The 17,165-nt window shown below is 41.8% G+C and overlaps 1 protein-coding gene across 1 annotated transcript in view; it reads right to left on the minus strand.

Moving 5' to 3' along the window:
• The window catches only part of LOC114666239 (1-phosphatidylinositol 4,5-bisphosphate phosphodiesterase beta-1), a 550,124-nt gene that overhangs the window by 127,536 nt on the left and 405,423 nt on the right, over nt 1-17,165 (minus strand). The window contains 1 exon segment of the mRNA XM_051919279.1: nt 15,979-16,125. Within this exon segment, the coding sequence (XP_051775239.1) occupies nt 15,979-16,125 (147 nt within the window).

Genomic DNA, 17,165 nt, shown 5'->3' on the forward strand with positions numbered 1-17,165 from the left:
AGAGGGTGATGCTGTTTGTTTGTGTTTGCACCTTTGCTTGCGATTTGTGTTTAAAGTTTGGAAGTAAATAAGGATGGCTGGGTTGGTGCCCCAACATTTAACTTTAAATAAATATCTATTGATCTACTGGTATATGTATATGTGTAAATATATACACAGTATACATACAGTATACATACATACAGTACATATATATATATATTATATATATATATATATATATATATATATATCTATATATATAGTATATATACACACACACACACACACAGTATACATACAGTATATAAATATACAGTGGAACCTCGGTTTGCGAGCATAATTTGTTCCGGAAACGTGCTCGCAGTCCAAAGCACTCTTATATCAAAGTGAATTTCCCCATAAGAAATAATGGAAACTCAGATGATTCATTCCACAACCCACAATAAAAAATATAAAGTAAAAATACATAAAACAAATTAACCTGCACTTTACCTTTGAAAAGAATCATGGCTGGCGTGAGTGAGTTTCTAAACTCTTGTGGGATTCCACCCAACAGGACGACATGCGGAAGAGCGTCCCAAAGCAATCGCAGTCTCCCAGCGCTGTAGCAGTTCGGCATAAAAGCGAATCCGAGAAGATTGTGGACATGCTATAAGCGCCTGCCATCGATGGGTGATACAAGGAACAAGGAACATTATAAATGCACAGGGCACAGTACTACTTGGCCATGACCCTGCCCGACTGCTGTGTCTGTGTACAGGAGAGCAGCAGATCCCGCTACAATAAATAACCGCGCTGTTGCTGTTTCAAGCTGAATAAAGTTGGTGTTGCTAAAGTATTGAGACTCAGCTTCGTGTTTTAGGGTGCAAGACGGGGACTCGCACGTCACAGCACACACACACACACACACACACACACACACACACACACACACACACACACACACACACACACACACAGTCACAATGCTGTAGTAAACAGTATACGCTCATACGGATGTTGACTATATGAGTGAGGCACACCGACTCAGATGGAGAATATGAGACGATTGCCCACAATCCCGCATCGAGAGAGAGAGAAGAACCATCAGCTCAGTTGTGATCAGATGACCTCAGCAGACAAAGCGTATGCATACTACTCGTACTGCAAGAAATCGCTCATTTATCAAGTCAAAATTTATTAAAAATTTTAGCTCATCTTGAAAAACACTTGTAAACCAAGTTACTCGCAAACCGAGGTTCCACTGTACATATATATATATACATACACGTACATATATATACACATACATACACACGCACACACCCCCCGTGGCTCCTCCCACATACGAGTTAAACAGGGCAAACTTTAAAATTCAATAAACAAAAATGTACTGCTAGCTAAGCGGAGACAAGGTAGGCTCCAAAACATGGCCAGAGGTAGAGCGGCTCCCCACCCCTGATGTCACGCTTCCCCCTCCCCTCGGAGAGATTAGATTTACATTGAAAGTATCTATCCATCTATATTTTATGTTCATATATATATATATATATATATATATATATATATATATATATATATATATATATATATATATATACACACATATATATATATATATATATATATATAATTAGATTAGGTTAGATAACTTTTATTAATCCAATTTAGATGCATACAGTAGTAGAAATATTAAAACAACGGTACGTGCTCCCATGACAAATAAAACAGTTAACTGATAGACAGACAAGTAAGTAAATAATAGATACTGTGCAGAAATAGCAAAAAGAATAAAAGTGAATTTAAAGAATATAAGTATCTAGTCTGGGATCAGGAGAGCCTTTCTCGATCACAGGGCCAGCCCTGGACACACTGGAAGGGATGGCAGAAATGAGGATGGTGACAAAATTGGATGCCATCATGAAAAATGTCCTCCAGGAGGCGCTCTCTCTTGGCACACATTTAGCCACAAGCTCATTCCACCACGGTGTTCGAAGAAGAAGAGCCTCTGGGGGTCTTTTCTGCCCACTGCTATCAGGCAATTCAATGTATCCACCTGATGTACTCGTTAAGTTTATTGATTGATTGATTGATTGGCTGTATTTTTTGTCCTGCGAGTCTGTATTCTTGTTTTCTTTGACGTCTCTGCCTCTGTATGCATTTGAATTTCCCCACTGGGATTAACAAAGTTTATCTAATCCAGTTTTTTTTTTCCCAACATTGCATACCAGAATTTATATTCTGATTATCCATAATAATTATGAGCAGAGTGAATGTACTGTTTGCCATGCACTGAGAGATGCCAGTGTGGCACGATTCATGTACCGTAGATAAAATACAATCCTTCAACACGTAGTGACAAGGTGTGATATCGTAGAGAGGCCAGCTCCAATATGGCCTTTTACGGCTTGTTAAATGTCATGTTTGTTCAAGGTAGTGCATTATGGTCAGGAAAAGGCAGCCGGTGGACTAAGTGATACGTGCCAGTCTATAAAGTGACTCCTAGCGAGCGTGCATTAAAACATTAAAAGAGCATGAGGCAAACATTGCGACATATCTGGACACAATAAGCCACACTATTAACAATAATAATTAAACGGCAATATGATAACTTATTATTTATCCAGCAATAGCTCGAAAAAAAAATACTCTTTCTTATATAACCCAAGTTTTCTATCCGATTGTATGCAAACTAAATTTAGCTTATGCCAAACCGCCTTCTTTGCAGGGCTGCTGTGAACAAACTGATGGCCTGCTTGAGCTTCTGTCAATGGAGGTAATCGATCTGATAGGGAGGCACGGCAAGTGCTCATGAAACTCCGCACTGCTCACTTTTTCCACCGCGAGGACAGGTGTTTCCATGTAACAGATGGACGCCAGCTGACAGGCCTTTGCATGTAAAAAATGTTGCCATGCCATCTACCACCCCCACCCCCTTTGACACCGTGACCCTCCTGCTATTTAAAGGAACATCACATCCATTCATGATGACGATCCACCTTAAAAGAGAATAAAATGGAGGTGTTGCTCCTCTGCCCCCCTGCTCCCATCAGTAGCTTTGCCAGTAACCTTGGCCCTCTGTGCCCCCTATGTATGAAAACGTATGTGAAAAACCTGGGGGTGATTTTTGTGTGCTGTACAAGTCCAAGGAGGTTTCTGCTGAAGCTTCATAATGCACTGGTGAGGCCTCATCTGGAGTCCTGGGTTGCAGTTTTGGGACCCCCAGACATAGCAGTGCTAGAAAAAGTCCGGAAAAGAGCGACTAGGCTGATTGAGGGGCTGCAGGGGATGAGTTATGAGGAAGGATGAAAAGAGCTGAGCCGTTACAGTTTAAGCAAAGGGACATTTCGAGGATGTTTGGTAACCTAATCACTCACTGTAGCCGTTCACACTGAGCAGGGGAGGAGTGAAGAAGAGAAGGAAGCGAGCAGCGATGTCGACAAAAAGGCTGCTATTGAGGGTGGCCACCAGGGGGCGCTCCAGCCCTCCAAACCTGACACAGACAGACACTGGGCACAAGTCCAGCACAACACGTTTTAATTTTGGGTGTGGGAAATGTTTCCCACCTGCACAGCACAGTATAAAGCACAATACACTGCACTTTCTCTTCTTTCACTCAGTATGTCTTTCTCTCTTTATTCCTCCTGGCAAGCTTCATCCCTCTTTCTCCCGACTCTGACCCCTGGATTGAAGGCAGGTGGTTCCTTTGAAGTGAAGGCTTGGTCCAGGTAGCACTTCTGAGTAAGGATAGATCCCCATTAAGTAGAGTTCCTCAGTCTCTGTATCACCCCCTGGTGGTACCCATGGCACCCAACAGGGCTGAGTCACAGAACTCCAATTTCCAAGGAGCCCTGTGGGAAAACCAGGGCACTGCCATCTAGTTCTCCAGGAGGGAGATAATGCCCTGTGTGAAAGTTATCTCCCCCAGGTCCTTCCAGTTTAGAGGCACCCTGGCCAAGTGTTCTGGTCGTCCGCCACATGAGAACCTGTAGCTATCCAATGGCATTAGTGACAACTGTGCAGGTCCTCCCTGCTGCCACCACTTCGCACAGAAGAATCCTGCAATAATGCGTCCCACGACAACATCCAGACCATCACAGACATTCTTGACAACAGTGTCACCCTGGGCCCCGCTCGCCCCCTTGATATTGTCCTTCACTTCAATTTTAGCTCTCTGATCACATCCTACAGTGGATCAAACCAGAAAGGAGAGGAAACAAGCAGGAAAGTCCACTACTGGCGACGTTGATGATAAGAATGCTAGTGAGAAACCTGAAGGTACCCATAACGTTAGTGACAACCGTGCAGGCTGTTTAGGGGGCTATTTCATCACCTCACAGGTACCCCATGCTGCCACCACTCCACACAAGAATGCTTCTACAACTGGTCCCATGACCCCATCTCAGCCACCCTTTCCTCAATGACTCCGCCAACCCCTTGAGATAACGGAGTTCTTCACTTTTGGTTCTATAATCACAAACTGTAGCAGCAGTTCTAACTGAGTAGGGCAATGAGTGAAGAAGAAAAGTCCATGACTGGCGATGGTGACGATAAGAATGCTAGTGAGAGACCTGAAGGTACCCATAGCATTAGTGATAATTGTGTAGGCTGGTTAGGTGGCCATTTCATCACCTCACACTCCACTCCACTGTTGCTATCACTGCACACAAGAATCCTGCAATAACGTGTCCCATGACAACATTCAGGCCGCCACCAATGTTTGTGACAACAATGTCACCGTGGGCCCCATTTGCCCCCTTGATTTTGTCCTTCACTTCAATTTTAGCTCTCTGATCACATCCTACATCAGGGATCAAACTGGAAAGGAGAGGAAAAGCACATGAGTGGCAACACTGACAAACAAGTGAGAGATCCTCGTGCAGACTGGTGGAAGCGGGGGATTGGCTTTGTTTTTGGAATAAATAATCTATTTTTGAATATTTTAGCCTCTGGCATGATTCTGGGTATGACAATACATTCAAAGCCTGTCATAAATGCTGGTGTCATTCTGCGTAGCCCATTTTCCAAACCTTAAAATGCGTAAATGTTTATAGGAATAATCCCGTGTTTATTGCAAAAATCCTTGAATTAGAAACCGAGATGCATTTTATTGCATAGGCAGACCTTGGTGGCCCTGGCATTAGGGAGAGCTTTCATTTCCTTGGAGTCTCGGCTCACATATCCCAGTAACGCGATCTCAACACCGCCACACGTTTCAGATTCTAGTCGACGAGGAAGGGCCTCCGTTTTTTTTTTTTTGTTTGTTTGCATGCCACAGTTATTTCAGGTTTGCCTGTTCAATAGGTCAAGAATCTGGTCCCTTTTATTTTTGGAGAGTCTCAAGCTAGAGGGGCGACCTAAATACTAGCAGGGTGCTCATCTGGGTCAGTTTTAAAGTTTGCTCCATTTTTTCCTTGTTGCCCTTCTCTTCATTTTAATAACTGAATTAAACATTTTATACCGCACACCTCTCCTGTATAAGAGTCAGGGATGTGCGGTCCTCCCCTGTCATCGTGAAAAGAAAAAAAAAAAAAAAAAAAAAACTAATAATGACAGCATAAAATAACTTTGTAGACTGGCCTGTGCTATAAATTTGTTTTCTGAACGATTCCAATAATTTTGATAATTTTTATTGCTAAATTTGCATATTTCCTGTTCAAATAAGGGGAGAAACGTGAGGCGCGGTAATGACGAGCCTCACCTCGGACTGCGCTCTCCCTCACACACTGACGGGGTCGATGCCTGCAATTGGTGCATGCCTGTCGCTGTCTCCCTGTATGTCTCCAATATAAGGTTTGCAGACACGTTTATTAATAAAGTATCTATCTATCTATCTATCTATCTATCTATCTATCTATCTATCTATCTATCTATCTATCTATCTATCTATCTATCTATCTATCTATCTATCTATCTATCTATCTATCTATCACGCCCTGACTGTCCATGGTCTGGCTAATATCTTTAATGAATGCGTGTGACATATTTAGTCTTGCTCATCCGCAGCGAGAAGGCTCAAGGTGAGGCAGACAGTACCATGCCGCCCTCAAGGGGGCGCATTTGAGCCCAACAGGTGCTCGTTGCTGCTGTTCTTCTATGCAGAGGCGCCAATAAGTTAGCAATATCAGAAAGCCAAGTGCACCGTAGTGGTCCGTTTATTTTTATTTTTTTGTTCCGACCAGGGGCGGACTGGCCATTAGGGCATTTGGGCAATGCCCGGTGGACCGCAGACTCTGGTCTGGTCATGGTTTGGCCATTTCATGAAATAAATTTTATGTACTGGTTACTTCTTGACATTAAAATGAATTTTCTAAACTACTAAACATTACCTCTCCGGTACTGCCATTTCTATAGTCCTGTATAATATACATTATTACGTCATCAAGTTGTGTTACTTCACATATTTGTAAATCTCACTCTGAAGGTGTTCGTGCCTCAGCAGCCATGAACCTCACCGCACGTCACTGATAAAGAGTCGTACTGACGTCTCAAAGTGAGTTTGAACCCTGGGCTGGTAATCTGGGGACTTCAAGGTTACACATTGTTTCAGCGTGGGACGCCCTTTGGCTTGTCTGACCTCCATCTGTGTTTCACAGAAATACAGTTTAGGTTATGTAGCCAGGTGACTGAACTGACCTGGTATGAGAGTACGTGGGCATCTGAGTGGGCCTTCTAATGAACTGGCAGCCTGTCCAAGTCTGGCATGTACCTTCACCACCAGGATGAGCTCCTGGATTCATGAGTCATTCTCAAGCCCTCTTAATTCCCCAATGCGAGGGGGTACCCAAAAATAACCGGAATCTGTACCTGGTGACTTAGTTGCGGATTTCGCTGCCAGGTGTGGCACACTTACAGTATTCTGTGGTAGTCTGCCAAGGTCAAAATACAGGCAAACGTCGACACCACATGAACTTTGGAAAAAAAATTATGAATTAAGAAAAAGTATGAGAGGCTGGCGAAGACACCAATCGGATTACTCCTCATCATAAGGGTGTCATTTTCCTGTTTTTGGAGGGGGGGTTAAAGGGCCACAAATTGGGGATACCCCAAAAGGCTTGAAGTCTGTCATAACTATACAATACAATACAATACAATTTACTTTTGTAGAGCCCAAAATCACACAAATAAGTGCCACAATGGGCTTTAACAGGCCCTGCCCCTTGACACAACCCCAGCCTTGACTCTCTAAGAAGACAAGAAAAATCTCCCAAAATACCCTTGCAGGGAAAAAAATGGAAGAAACCTTGGGAAAGGCAGTTCAAGGAGAGACCCCTTTCCAGGTAGGTTGGGCGTGCAGTGGGTGTCAAAAAGAAGGGGGTCAATACAATACAATACACAGAACAGAACAAATCCTCAATGCAGTATACAAATAAAAATTTTACAAGTATGGAGCACAATTTAACAGTAGATGATACCACATAATAGGATTTGGATTTGTTCAGAGCCCTGGAGACCTCGGCCATCAAGCTGCCACCCCCATTTGGCCTGCCAATCCGATGAAAGGACCCCTCTACCCGACAATTCCTACGATCTTCCATCACGACAACCAGACATCAAGATGAGTCGAAGATTATGTCATATGTCGGAAGAGGGGGGGGTTGTCTCATACTGGTGAGTCAGGAGACGGCAAACAAAAAAAACGGAAGTGATCTCTAAACGTTCAGAAGTCATTCTTATGACGCGAATCAAAATGGCGGAAACCACATTACACTGGCAAGAAATACGAAATAAGAAGCTAAAAATCGAGTTTGGAAAATTCAGGGAAAGGTCAACACCAAAGGAACTTTCAAGAAAAAGTATGCGAGAGTACGTTGTTTTACGCTAGAAGACACCCATTGGCCTTCTCTTTATCGTAAGGTTGTACGAAATTTCAGGGTTTTTTGAGGCAAAAAAAAAAATTCGGGGGAAAGTTTGAGCCTTCCACATTCCTTCCGGGCCTGATGACCTCACTTCCTCTTCGCTCTTAAAAACCGCCATCTTTGCCTCCTTAAGTCAGTTCTGTTTCGGACTCGTATCGGTGCACAATGTACTCCCGACTTAACTCTATCACAGCCAGGAACAATTATACGGGTGGCAGCCCCGAACCTTTTTTTTCCAACTCCATTGTCTCATCTTTGACATAAGCTGACCAGACAAACCATGAAATATCTTGGGTTCCTACTGTCGGCAATGAAATCAAAGTCAAAGTACATTTAAGAATCTCGATGTTTTCTTTTTTCTTCTTTTTATTTGCATTTTTCCATCCCATCCCAACAACTTCCGATTAGGGGTTGTAGTTCCTTCATTCACGAGTCGGTCATCACGTCTTTGCTTATTAAATATTTACATAAGAGTGAGTCATTTAGAAATAAGAGCAATACTTCAATAGAATGCAATCACATGAGCTAGTTAAGAATATTAAAATGGAAGAGGACCCCCAAAAGCGCGACGTCTTGTATGACTAGTGGACCCCAAATAAATTTTTTTTATTATTTGCATTTTCCATCCCATCCCAACGACTTTCGATTTGAGGTTGTAGTTCCTTCATCCAAGAGTCGGTCATCACGTCTTTGCTTATTAAATATTTACGTTAAGAGTGATTCATTTAGAAATAACAGAGATACCAGAATGCAATCACACACGTTAGTTCTTCTTCTTTCGGCTGCTCCCGTTAGGGGTTGCCACAGCAGATCATCTTCTCCATCTCTTCCTGTCCTCGTCATCTTGCTCTGTCACACTTATCACCTGTATGTCATCTCTCACCACATCCATAAACCTCCTCTTAGGCCTTTCTCTTCTCCTCTTCCCTGGCAGCTCTATCCTTAGCACCCTGCTCTTAATATACCCCTCATCTCTCCTCTTCACATGTCCAAACCAACACAATCTCGCCTCTCTGACTTTGTCTCCCAACCGTCCAACTTGAGCTGACCATCTAATGTCCTCATTTCTAATCCTGTCCATCCTTGTCACACCCAATGAAAATCTTAACATCTTTAACTCTGCCACCTCCAGCTCTGTCTCCTGTGCCACCATCTCCAGCCCATATAACATAGCTGGTCTCACTACCGTCCTGTTGACCTTCCCTTTCACTCTTGCTGATAACTGTCTGTCACAAATCACTCCTGACACTCTTCTCCCCCCCACTCCACCCTGCCTGTACTCTCTTTTTCACCTTTTCTTCCACAATCCCCATTACTCTGTACTGTTGATCCCAAGTATTTAAACTCCTCCACCTTCGCCAACTCTGCTCCCTGCATCCTCACCATTCCACTGACCTCCCTCTCATTCACACACATGTATTCTGTCTTGGTGGTCCTACTGACCTTCATTCCTCTCTTATCTCCACCTCTCCAGGGTCTCCTCAACCTGCTCCCTACTATCGCTACAGATCACAATGTCATCAGCAAACATCACAGTCCACGGGGACTCCTGTCTAATCTCGTCTGTCAACCTGTCTATCACCATTGTAAATAAGAAAGGGCTCAGAGCCGATCCCTGATGTAATCCCACCTCCGTCACTCCTACTGCAGACCCCACCACTGTCACACTTCCCTCATTTATATCCTGTACAACTCTTACATACTTCTCTGCCACTCCCGACTTCCTCATACAATACCACAGCTCCACTTGAGGCACCCTGTCATATGCTTTCTCCAGGTCCATAAAGACGCAATGCAACTCCTTCTGGCCTTCTCTAAACTTCTCCATCAACATCCTCAGAGCAAAAATCACATCTGTGGTGCTCTTTCTTAGCATGACACCATCCTGCTACTCACTAATCATCACCTCACTTCTTAACTGAGCTTCCACTACTCTTTCCCATAACTTCATGCTGTGGCTCATCAATTTTATCCCCTTGTAGTTACTACAGTCCTGCATGTCCTCCTTTTTCTTAAATATCAGCACCAGTACACTGCTTCTCCACTCCTAAGGCATCCTCTCACTTTCCAAGATTCCATTAAACAATCTGGTTAAAAACTCCACTGCCATCTCTCCTAAACACCTCCATGATTCCACAGGTATGTCATCTGGACCAACGGCCATTCCATTCTTCGTCTTCTTCATAGCTGTCCTTACTTCCTGATTCACTATCTCCACATCATCCAACCTCTTCTCTATCTTGTTCTCTTCATTCATCAGCCTCTCAAAGTACTCTTTCCATCTGCTCAACACACTCTCCTTGCTTGTGAGTACGTTTCCATCTTTATCCTTTATTACCCTAACCTGCTGCACATCTTTCCCAGCTCGGCCCCTCTCTGTAGCCCACTGGTCCTTTTCTTCCTCCTTAGTGTCCAACATCTCATGCAACTCATCACACACCTTTTCTTTATCCTTCGCCACCTCTGTCTTCACCTTGTGCTTTATCTCCTTGTACTCTTGTCTACTTTTTGCATCTCTCGGACTATCCCATTTCTTCTTTGCCATCCTCTTCATCTGTATACTCTCCTGTATTTCCCCATTCCACCACCAGGTTTCCTTTTCTTCCTTCCTCTTTCCAGATGTCACGCCAAGCGCCCTTCTTGCTGTCACCCTTACTACATCTGCTGTACTTTCCCAGCTGTCTGGTGACTCTTCACTGCCGCCCAGTGCCTGTCTCACCTTCTCCCTAAACTCATATTAAAATGGAAGAGGACCCCCAAAAGTGTGACATCTTGCCTAACTAGTTGACCCCAAATATGTGTGTTTTTTTTTTTTCGTACCAGTGAGTCAGGAGACGGCGGACAAAAAAATAAAATAAAAATGGAAGTGATCTCAGAATTCATATGAATAAAACATTTTAAATCTGAATCCAAAGCAAGCGTACATACAGTATCTTCAAAATGATTATAATATTGTGAACAAAGTCGATTTCTAAGCTTAACATGCAATATGCTCTTTTGTTTTTTTTTTTTTTTTATTACGTGAAGCCAAATGTGAGACGAGAATTGGATTACATAGCAGGATAATTCTGTTTTGCCCGCTTCAGCTGCTGTTTGCTCCTGGATTTCTTAGCGAAACAGAAATCTTTCAGACGCATTACTTGTGACCCAGGAGAAAATGATTTTATTGACCAAATGCTTAAATGACCCCGAGTTTCATAAATAAAGCAGTGAAGTGGAACTTTAGTAAATGGTATTTTCAGTCCTTTACATCGGCTTCATAAAGAGAGAAAAAAAGAACGCCTCTCAGATAACATCAGACGGGGGGCTAACCGGCATTATAGCTTTGAACAAGCTCAGAATGACGAGCATAAACTTTACACATGCGAGTAAAATAAGACAGCTTTTTTTATTAGTATTATTTTTCCTAACAATTGTTGATCCATCCACCCAGGTTTTTGTATTCTGTTACCAATGATAATGATATGGAATATAAATATAGTAAAAAATAAAAAAAAATACAGAGCACCATCTCATCAGGACTATTATAAGTTTACTAGCCGCAGGGCGCCTTTATAGCACGAATTAAGGAAAGAAAAGCAGAGGTTTGTGTTTTTTGAAATGGCGACTCGGTTGTTATTACTAGCTGTCCCATCCGTCACCTGCGCTGCCCACCAAAAAAAACGTCTCTTCTCTCGGGAGTTGAAGATTTGTTTATGTGTGTTTTTTTTTTATTCTTTGGGGGTCTGATGAGATTTCAGAATTGCTGTAACGCCTTGCTGGGTTGTAACCACGAATGCTGTCACGTCTGACTCACTCCTCTTCATTCCAGGCGCTTAGTGCTTAAATGACGAAGAAGAGCTGACAAAGAAGAAGAGTTAAACGGCAAACTTTGGATTTCATTTTGTGATCGACCCTCACCCAGTTCTTTCCAGCTTTGTGGCTGCCACAAAACAAGCTCTAGGATTTAAAATAAACCTGACATCCATTCCTGAATCGGTTATCAAAAAGGCACACGTCACTGTCATTTGGAAGGCAGTTTTATTAAAAACGAATCAATGACATTCCAGAACACCTTATTACTGACAACCTCACAAAAGTGTAACTTCCTCTAAAATTAATACTTAGGCGTCGGAGTGATCAATAAGAGAACTTGCGTAACACAGAGTTGTTTATGCGACTGTAAGAAAGCACAACAGAAATGACAGGTTTTGGCACACAGTTTTTAGAAAAGAAATCAGTCGTACATCACAAAGATGCTCTGATGCCGAGGAGGGAAGCAATTGAAATGACAGCTGCCAGGCGTGCCGCCTGGGAAAGGCTGATAAAGACGGCGTGAAAGAAGCTTGTAGCGCCATTGAACAAAACATGAAGTCTTTACACTCATGTGTGGAGGCACTGTAGAGGAATGGCTTAATAAACTAAGGCTTGTATATAGTGCCTTTCATATTGGTCTCTTTATTTAGCTACCTTACTTACTTTTAGTGTTATTTTCATACTTCTTCTACCCCATCCATTCATAATACAGTATAGTCTTTCACATCTATCTATCATCCATCATATACTGTCTCTCTGTCTATATATCTATTTTGCCTAATATACTAAAACTAATATCTATCTATCTATCTATCTATCTATCTATCTATCTATCTATCTATCTATCTATCTATCTATCTATCTATCTATCTATCTATCTATCTATCCTGCCTACTTTACTAAAACTAATATCTATCTATCTATCCTGCCTATTATACTAAAACTAATATCTATCTATCAATCTATCCTACCTACTATACTAAAACTAATATCTATCTATCTAACCTACCTACTATACTAAAACTAATATCTATCTATTTATCTATCTATCCTGCCTACTATACTAAAACTAATATCTATCTATCCTGACTATTATAATAAAACTAATATCTATCTATCCTACCTACTATACTAAAACTAATATCTATCTGTCTTACCTACTATACTAAAACTAATATCTATCTATCTATCTTACCTACTATACTAAAACTAATATCTATCTATCTATCTATCTATCTATCTATCTATCTATCTATCTTACCTACTATACTAAAACTAATATCTATCTATCTATCTTACCTACTGTACTAAAACTAATATCTATCTATCTATATATCTATCTATCCTGCCTACTATACTAAAACTAATATCTATCTATCTATCTATCTTACCTACTGTACTAAAACTAATATCTATCTATCTATCTATCTTACCTACTGTACTAAAACTAATATCTATCTATCCTACCTACTATACTAAAACTAATATCTGTCTATCTATCTATCTTACCTACTGTACTAAAACTAATATCTATCTATCTATCCTGCCTATTATACTAAAACTAATATCTATCTATCAATCTATCCTACCTACTATACTAAAACTAATATCTATCTATCTATCTAACCTACCTACTATACTAAAACTAATATCTACCTATTTATCTATCTATCCTGCCTACTATACTAAAACTAATATCTATCTATCCTGACTATTATAATAAAACTAATATCTATCTATCCTACCTACTATACTAAAACTAATATCTATCTGTCTTACCTACTATACTAAAACTAATATCTATCTATCTATCTTACCTACTATACTAAAACTAATATCTATCTATCTATCTATCTATCCTACTATACTAAAACTAATATCTATCTATCTATCTTACCTACTGTACTAAAACTAATATCTATCTATCTATATATCTATCTATCCTGCCTACTATACTAAAACTAATATCTATCTATCTATCTATCTTACCTACTGTACTAAAACTAATATCTATCTATCTATCTATCTATCTATCTATCTTACCTACTGTACTAAAACTAATATCTATCTATCCTACCTACTATACTAAAACTAATATCTGTCTATCTATCTATCTTACCTACTGTACTAAAACTAATATCTATCTATCTTACTAAAACTAATTTCTGTCTATCTATCTATCTATCTATCTATCTATCTATCTATCTATCTATCTATCTATCTATCTTGCCTACTATACTAAAACTAATATCTATCTATTTATCTATCGATCTATCGTTACACAGGCTCACCTGGGGATCATCTTGCCCGCTCTACTAAATTAAGCGATATGACAAGATGACAGGGGTTGCTGTTGCTTCCTGTATCTTCTCTTTTTCCTGCAGTTCTAAGAAGCTGTCATGGGAGATGCCTAACCCCGCCCATGGTGCCCAGAGTAGGCTCCACCCCTTCCTGCCAGATCGATCCCTGGAAGGTGGCGTCTCATTATGATTTAACCGTCACAGCACACAGAGCTCAAGAGTGACAGAATCCTTTGCTCCATACTGGTGAATCGTTTGTTTGCTTGCTTGGCTACCAGTATTTACATTGCACCCCCAGTGCGCCTTTTATTTCTGGCTCTCAGCTTGTGACATTTGTCTGTTTTCAATGTAAGCGTATGGCCATCATTAAATAAGTGAAAGCCTTTGTAGCCTTGCAAGCTTAATCTTTACTGTACATAATAAAGAAAAAAAGAACACAACCTTAGCAGAGCTTAATTATTACGAAATACATTATTTATTGATGAAACTTTAAAGAAAAGAAACAAATCCCAGAGGATGATGTAAAAAGCAATAAAATATAAATCATTTAAATTACACCATCCCCGGTGACTCATTCTCGGTTTCTCTGAAGATTCAGATTTGCATTGAATTTCCTTTTTCTTTCTTTAGCCCACCGGTCTGATCAGAACCCTAACAGGGTGTACTAATAGTCTTTTTTTTTTCGTTTTTACTCTTCGGCTGCCCAATAAAAATAACAACATCCGATAACAAGCAATGCTACACTTTTTATTTATCAGAAAATTCATTGCTGTCATTCATATGCGTCTGAGGACCTTCTCTGGGGCTCTGTCGGGGTGTGTAATGAGCTGCAAAAACAGGTCAGTAATTAAGAAAAGGGTTTGAATGAAAACCTGCCGCTACTGAGGCCCTCCAGGACCAGAGCGGAGGGACCCCTGGCTTAAGAACTCCAGTAATGGTAATACTCTGCCCCTCCAATGGTTGGCGCTGTGTTTTAATGTTTCTTCTCTTCCTCCTGCTGCAGACCTGAAGATCAGCGGCTTTACCACCACTGACGTCACTTACAGAGTCTGCCCGCTTGGCTCTAGTAATGGTAATACCCTGCCCCGCCACAGGTTGGCACTGTGTATTCCTTCCTGTACAGACCATAAGGTTGGCAGCATTACCACCACTGACATCATTTCCAGAGTCTGCCCGCCTGGTTCTAGTAATGGTAATACCCTGCCACTCCAGAGGTTGGCGTTGTTTAATCCTTCCTATGCAGACCATAAGGTTGGCTGCATTACCACCACTGACGTCAAAGACTCCATCGGTCTGGACCCCCCACCCACTTCCTGCCGGGAGTCCTCAAAGCTGGATGATTGGCCATCTTAGAGCAGTCAAGATTTAGACTTGTGTCTAATTTTTTTTTATTATTATTATTATCAACACCGCTTGTTTAATTTCATTTCAATTATCCGAGGTTTGCCTTTGGGTGCCCCAAACCTTTACCCTGTCTTGTCTATTCTCTTACACCACCAACATGAAAAGAACCTCAGAGGTTAAAGAGCCTCCAGTGGACACTTTTACACCATAAAACATTTTACAGTAGGCAGGTTCCCTCAAATTAATTTAGATAAAGATTAAGGGTAATTAGGGTCAAAAATTTCACAAATGAAATTAGGGTCAATTAAAGAAAAAATTTTTATTTACTTTACCTTCTTTTCTCCAATGCCATTTTGTTTGTAGCCAACACCACCATTTTGTGGTGCACTAACCGCTGCATCGCTATGGAAGGGAGTGGTGGTTACGGGTGTAAAGGTCACAACGAGTGCCTCCTCAGTGTCCGAGATTGACGGTGTCACACACACACGTACACCTGGGGACCACCATACTGGCTCTGGCAAGGTGTCACCCCGTGGTGACTGGGGGTGCACTGTCACCCACAGTTCAGAGAGGCAGCCCCTGGAAGATACCTGGTGCCCACCTTTGGCTCTGTGAAGGCCCCGCCCCTTATAGATTGAGACACAATAAAAACAGGGTTTCCTGGGAAGATTCTAGAACACCGACCAATGGACCCACCAACCAAGAACACTGCATCATACCTGAGAGGTAGGTGTTGTGTGATGAGTTGATAAAGTAGTGAGATAAAGGAAATGACATGTCTTCATTCAGGTCCAGTTTTTCGGGAGGAATCACTCCATTTTCTTCTCCGCTTAAATATCTCATAAATCCATCCACCGATATCTGACCTGGAAATGAAAAGAAAAAAATGATTCCAGATTTAAAATGTATAAGGCTCTTCCTACTAATGGTTGTTAGCCTTAAGTTAAAAACACAAATTTCAAATTATTTCGTCGTCTACAGTTAATAAAAATAAATACATTTGTATGGTGTGGAGTTTCAGTCCTTGAACACAGACGGACAGACAGACGTACGGACGGACAGATGTTTAATATTCCTTTTGGCTTTACCACACCACACAATGCACAAATCTGCTATAATTGCTCACAGTCCCTCCTTTCCTTTACTCTCACTCTCTCAATTCTTCTGCCGCCCCTACTCCTCTCCTTACAAGCTCCGTCCTCTTCCTCCCGACTCCGGTTTATCTAATGGAGTGAGGCGGCCCCTCTTATAATGCAGCCAGATGTGCTCCATGGTGATCTTCCGGCAGCACTTCCTGGTGTGGTGGAAGTGCTGCAGTCCAAGGCTCTGTAATCCTCCAGGCGCCCCCTGGTGGTGGCTGCTGCGGGCACCAACAGGGTTGAGCTTCTAAGCTCTGATCCCGTGGCCCCGATGCAGACCAGGGCGACTACCCTCTCGTCGGTATTGTCCCTCTCCCTGTCCTTCCACCTTCCAGATTCCCCAGCCGTCCACCACAATGAGTAGAAGAATGTGAATGTGAATTTCCCCTTGGGATTAATAAAGTATCTATCTATCTATCTTGACAGATTCATTCAATGAGATAAGCGCTGCTAAGCTCATGGCCTATCAGGACCCCAGATTGCTGGGTTACCTCCAAACACAATAAAATGTAAACTACATGATATATAAAAGGGGTGTCACACGCGTGTGAGCATGGAAGACATCTTACGGGTTTTGGTGGTGGCAATTACCCCACCAGAGCAGGGCTGTGTTCTATGCCTTCTCTTGTCCTCCTCCCTCTCCCACTCCATCACCGATGTCCTTTACTGCGGCCGTCCGCCTGACCACATGACCAGGTAACCGGCCATCTTGCTGGAGCTCACTAACAAACTCACATCTGAGGAGACGTCTCCACGATTCGTTACGT

Source organism: Erpetoichthys calabaricus, chromosome 15 (assembly GCF_900747795.2).
Source record: "Erpetoichthys calabaricus chromosome 15, fErpCal1.3, whole genome shotgun sequence".
Lineage (NCBI taxonomy): Eukaryota > Metazoa > Chordata > Cladistia > Polypteriformes > Polypteridae > Erpetoichthys > Erpetoichthys calabaricus.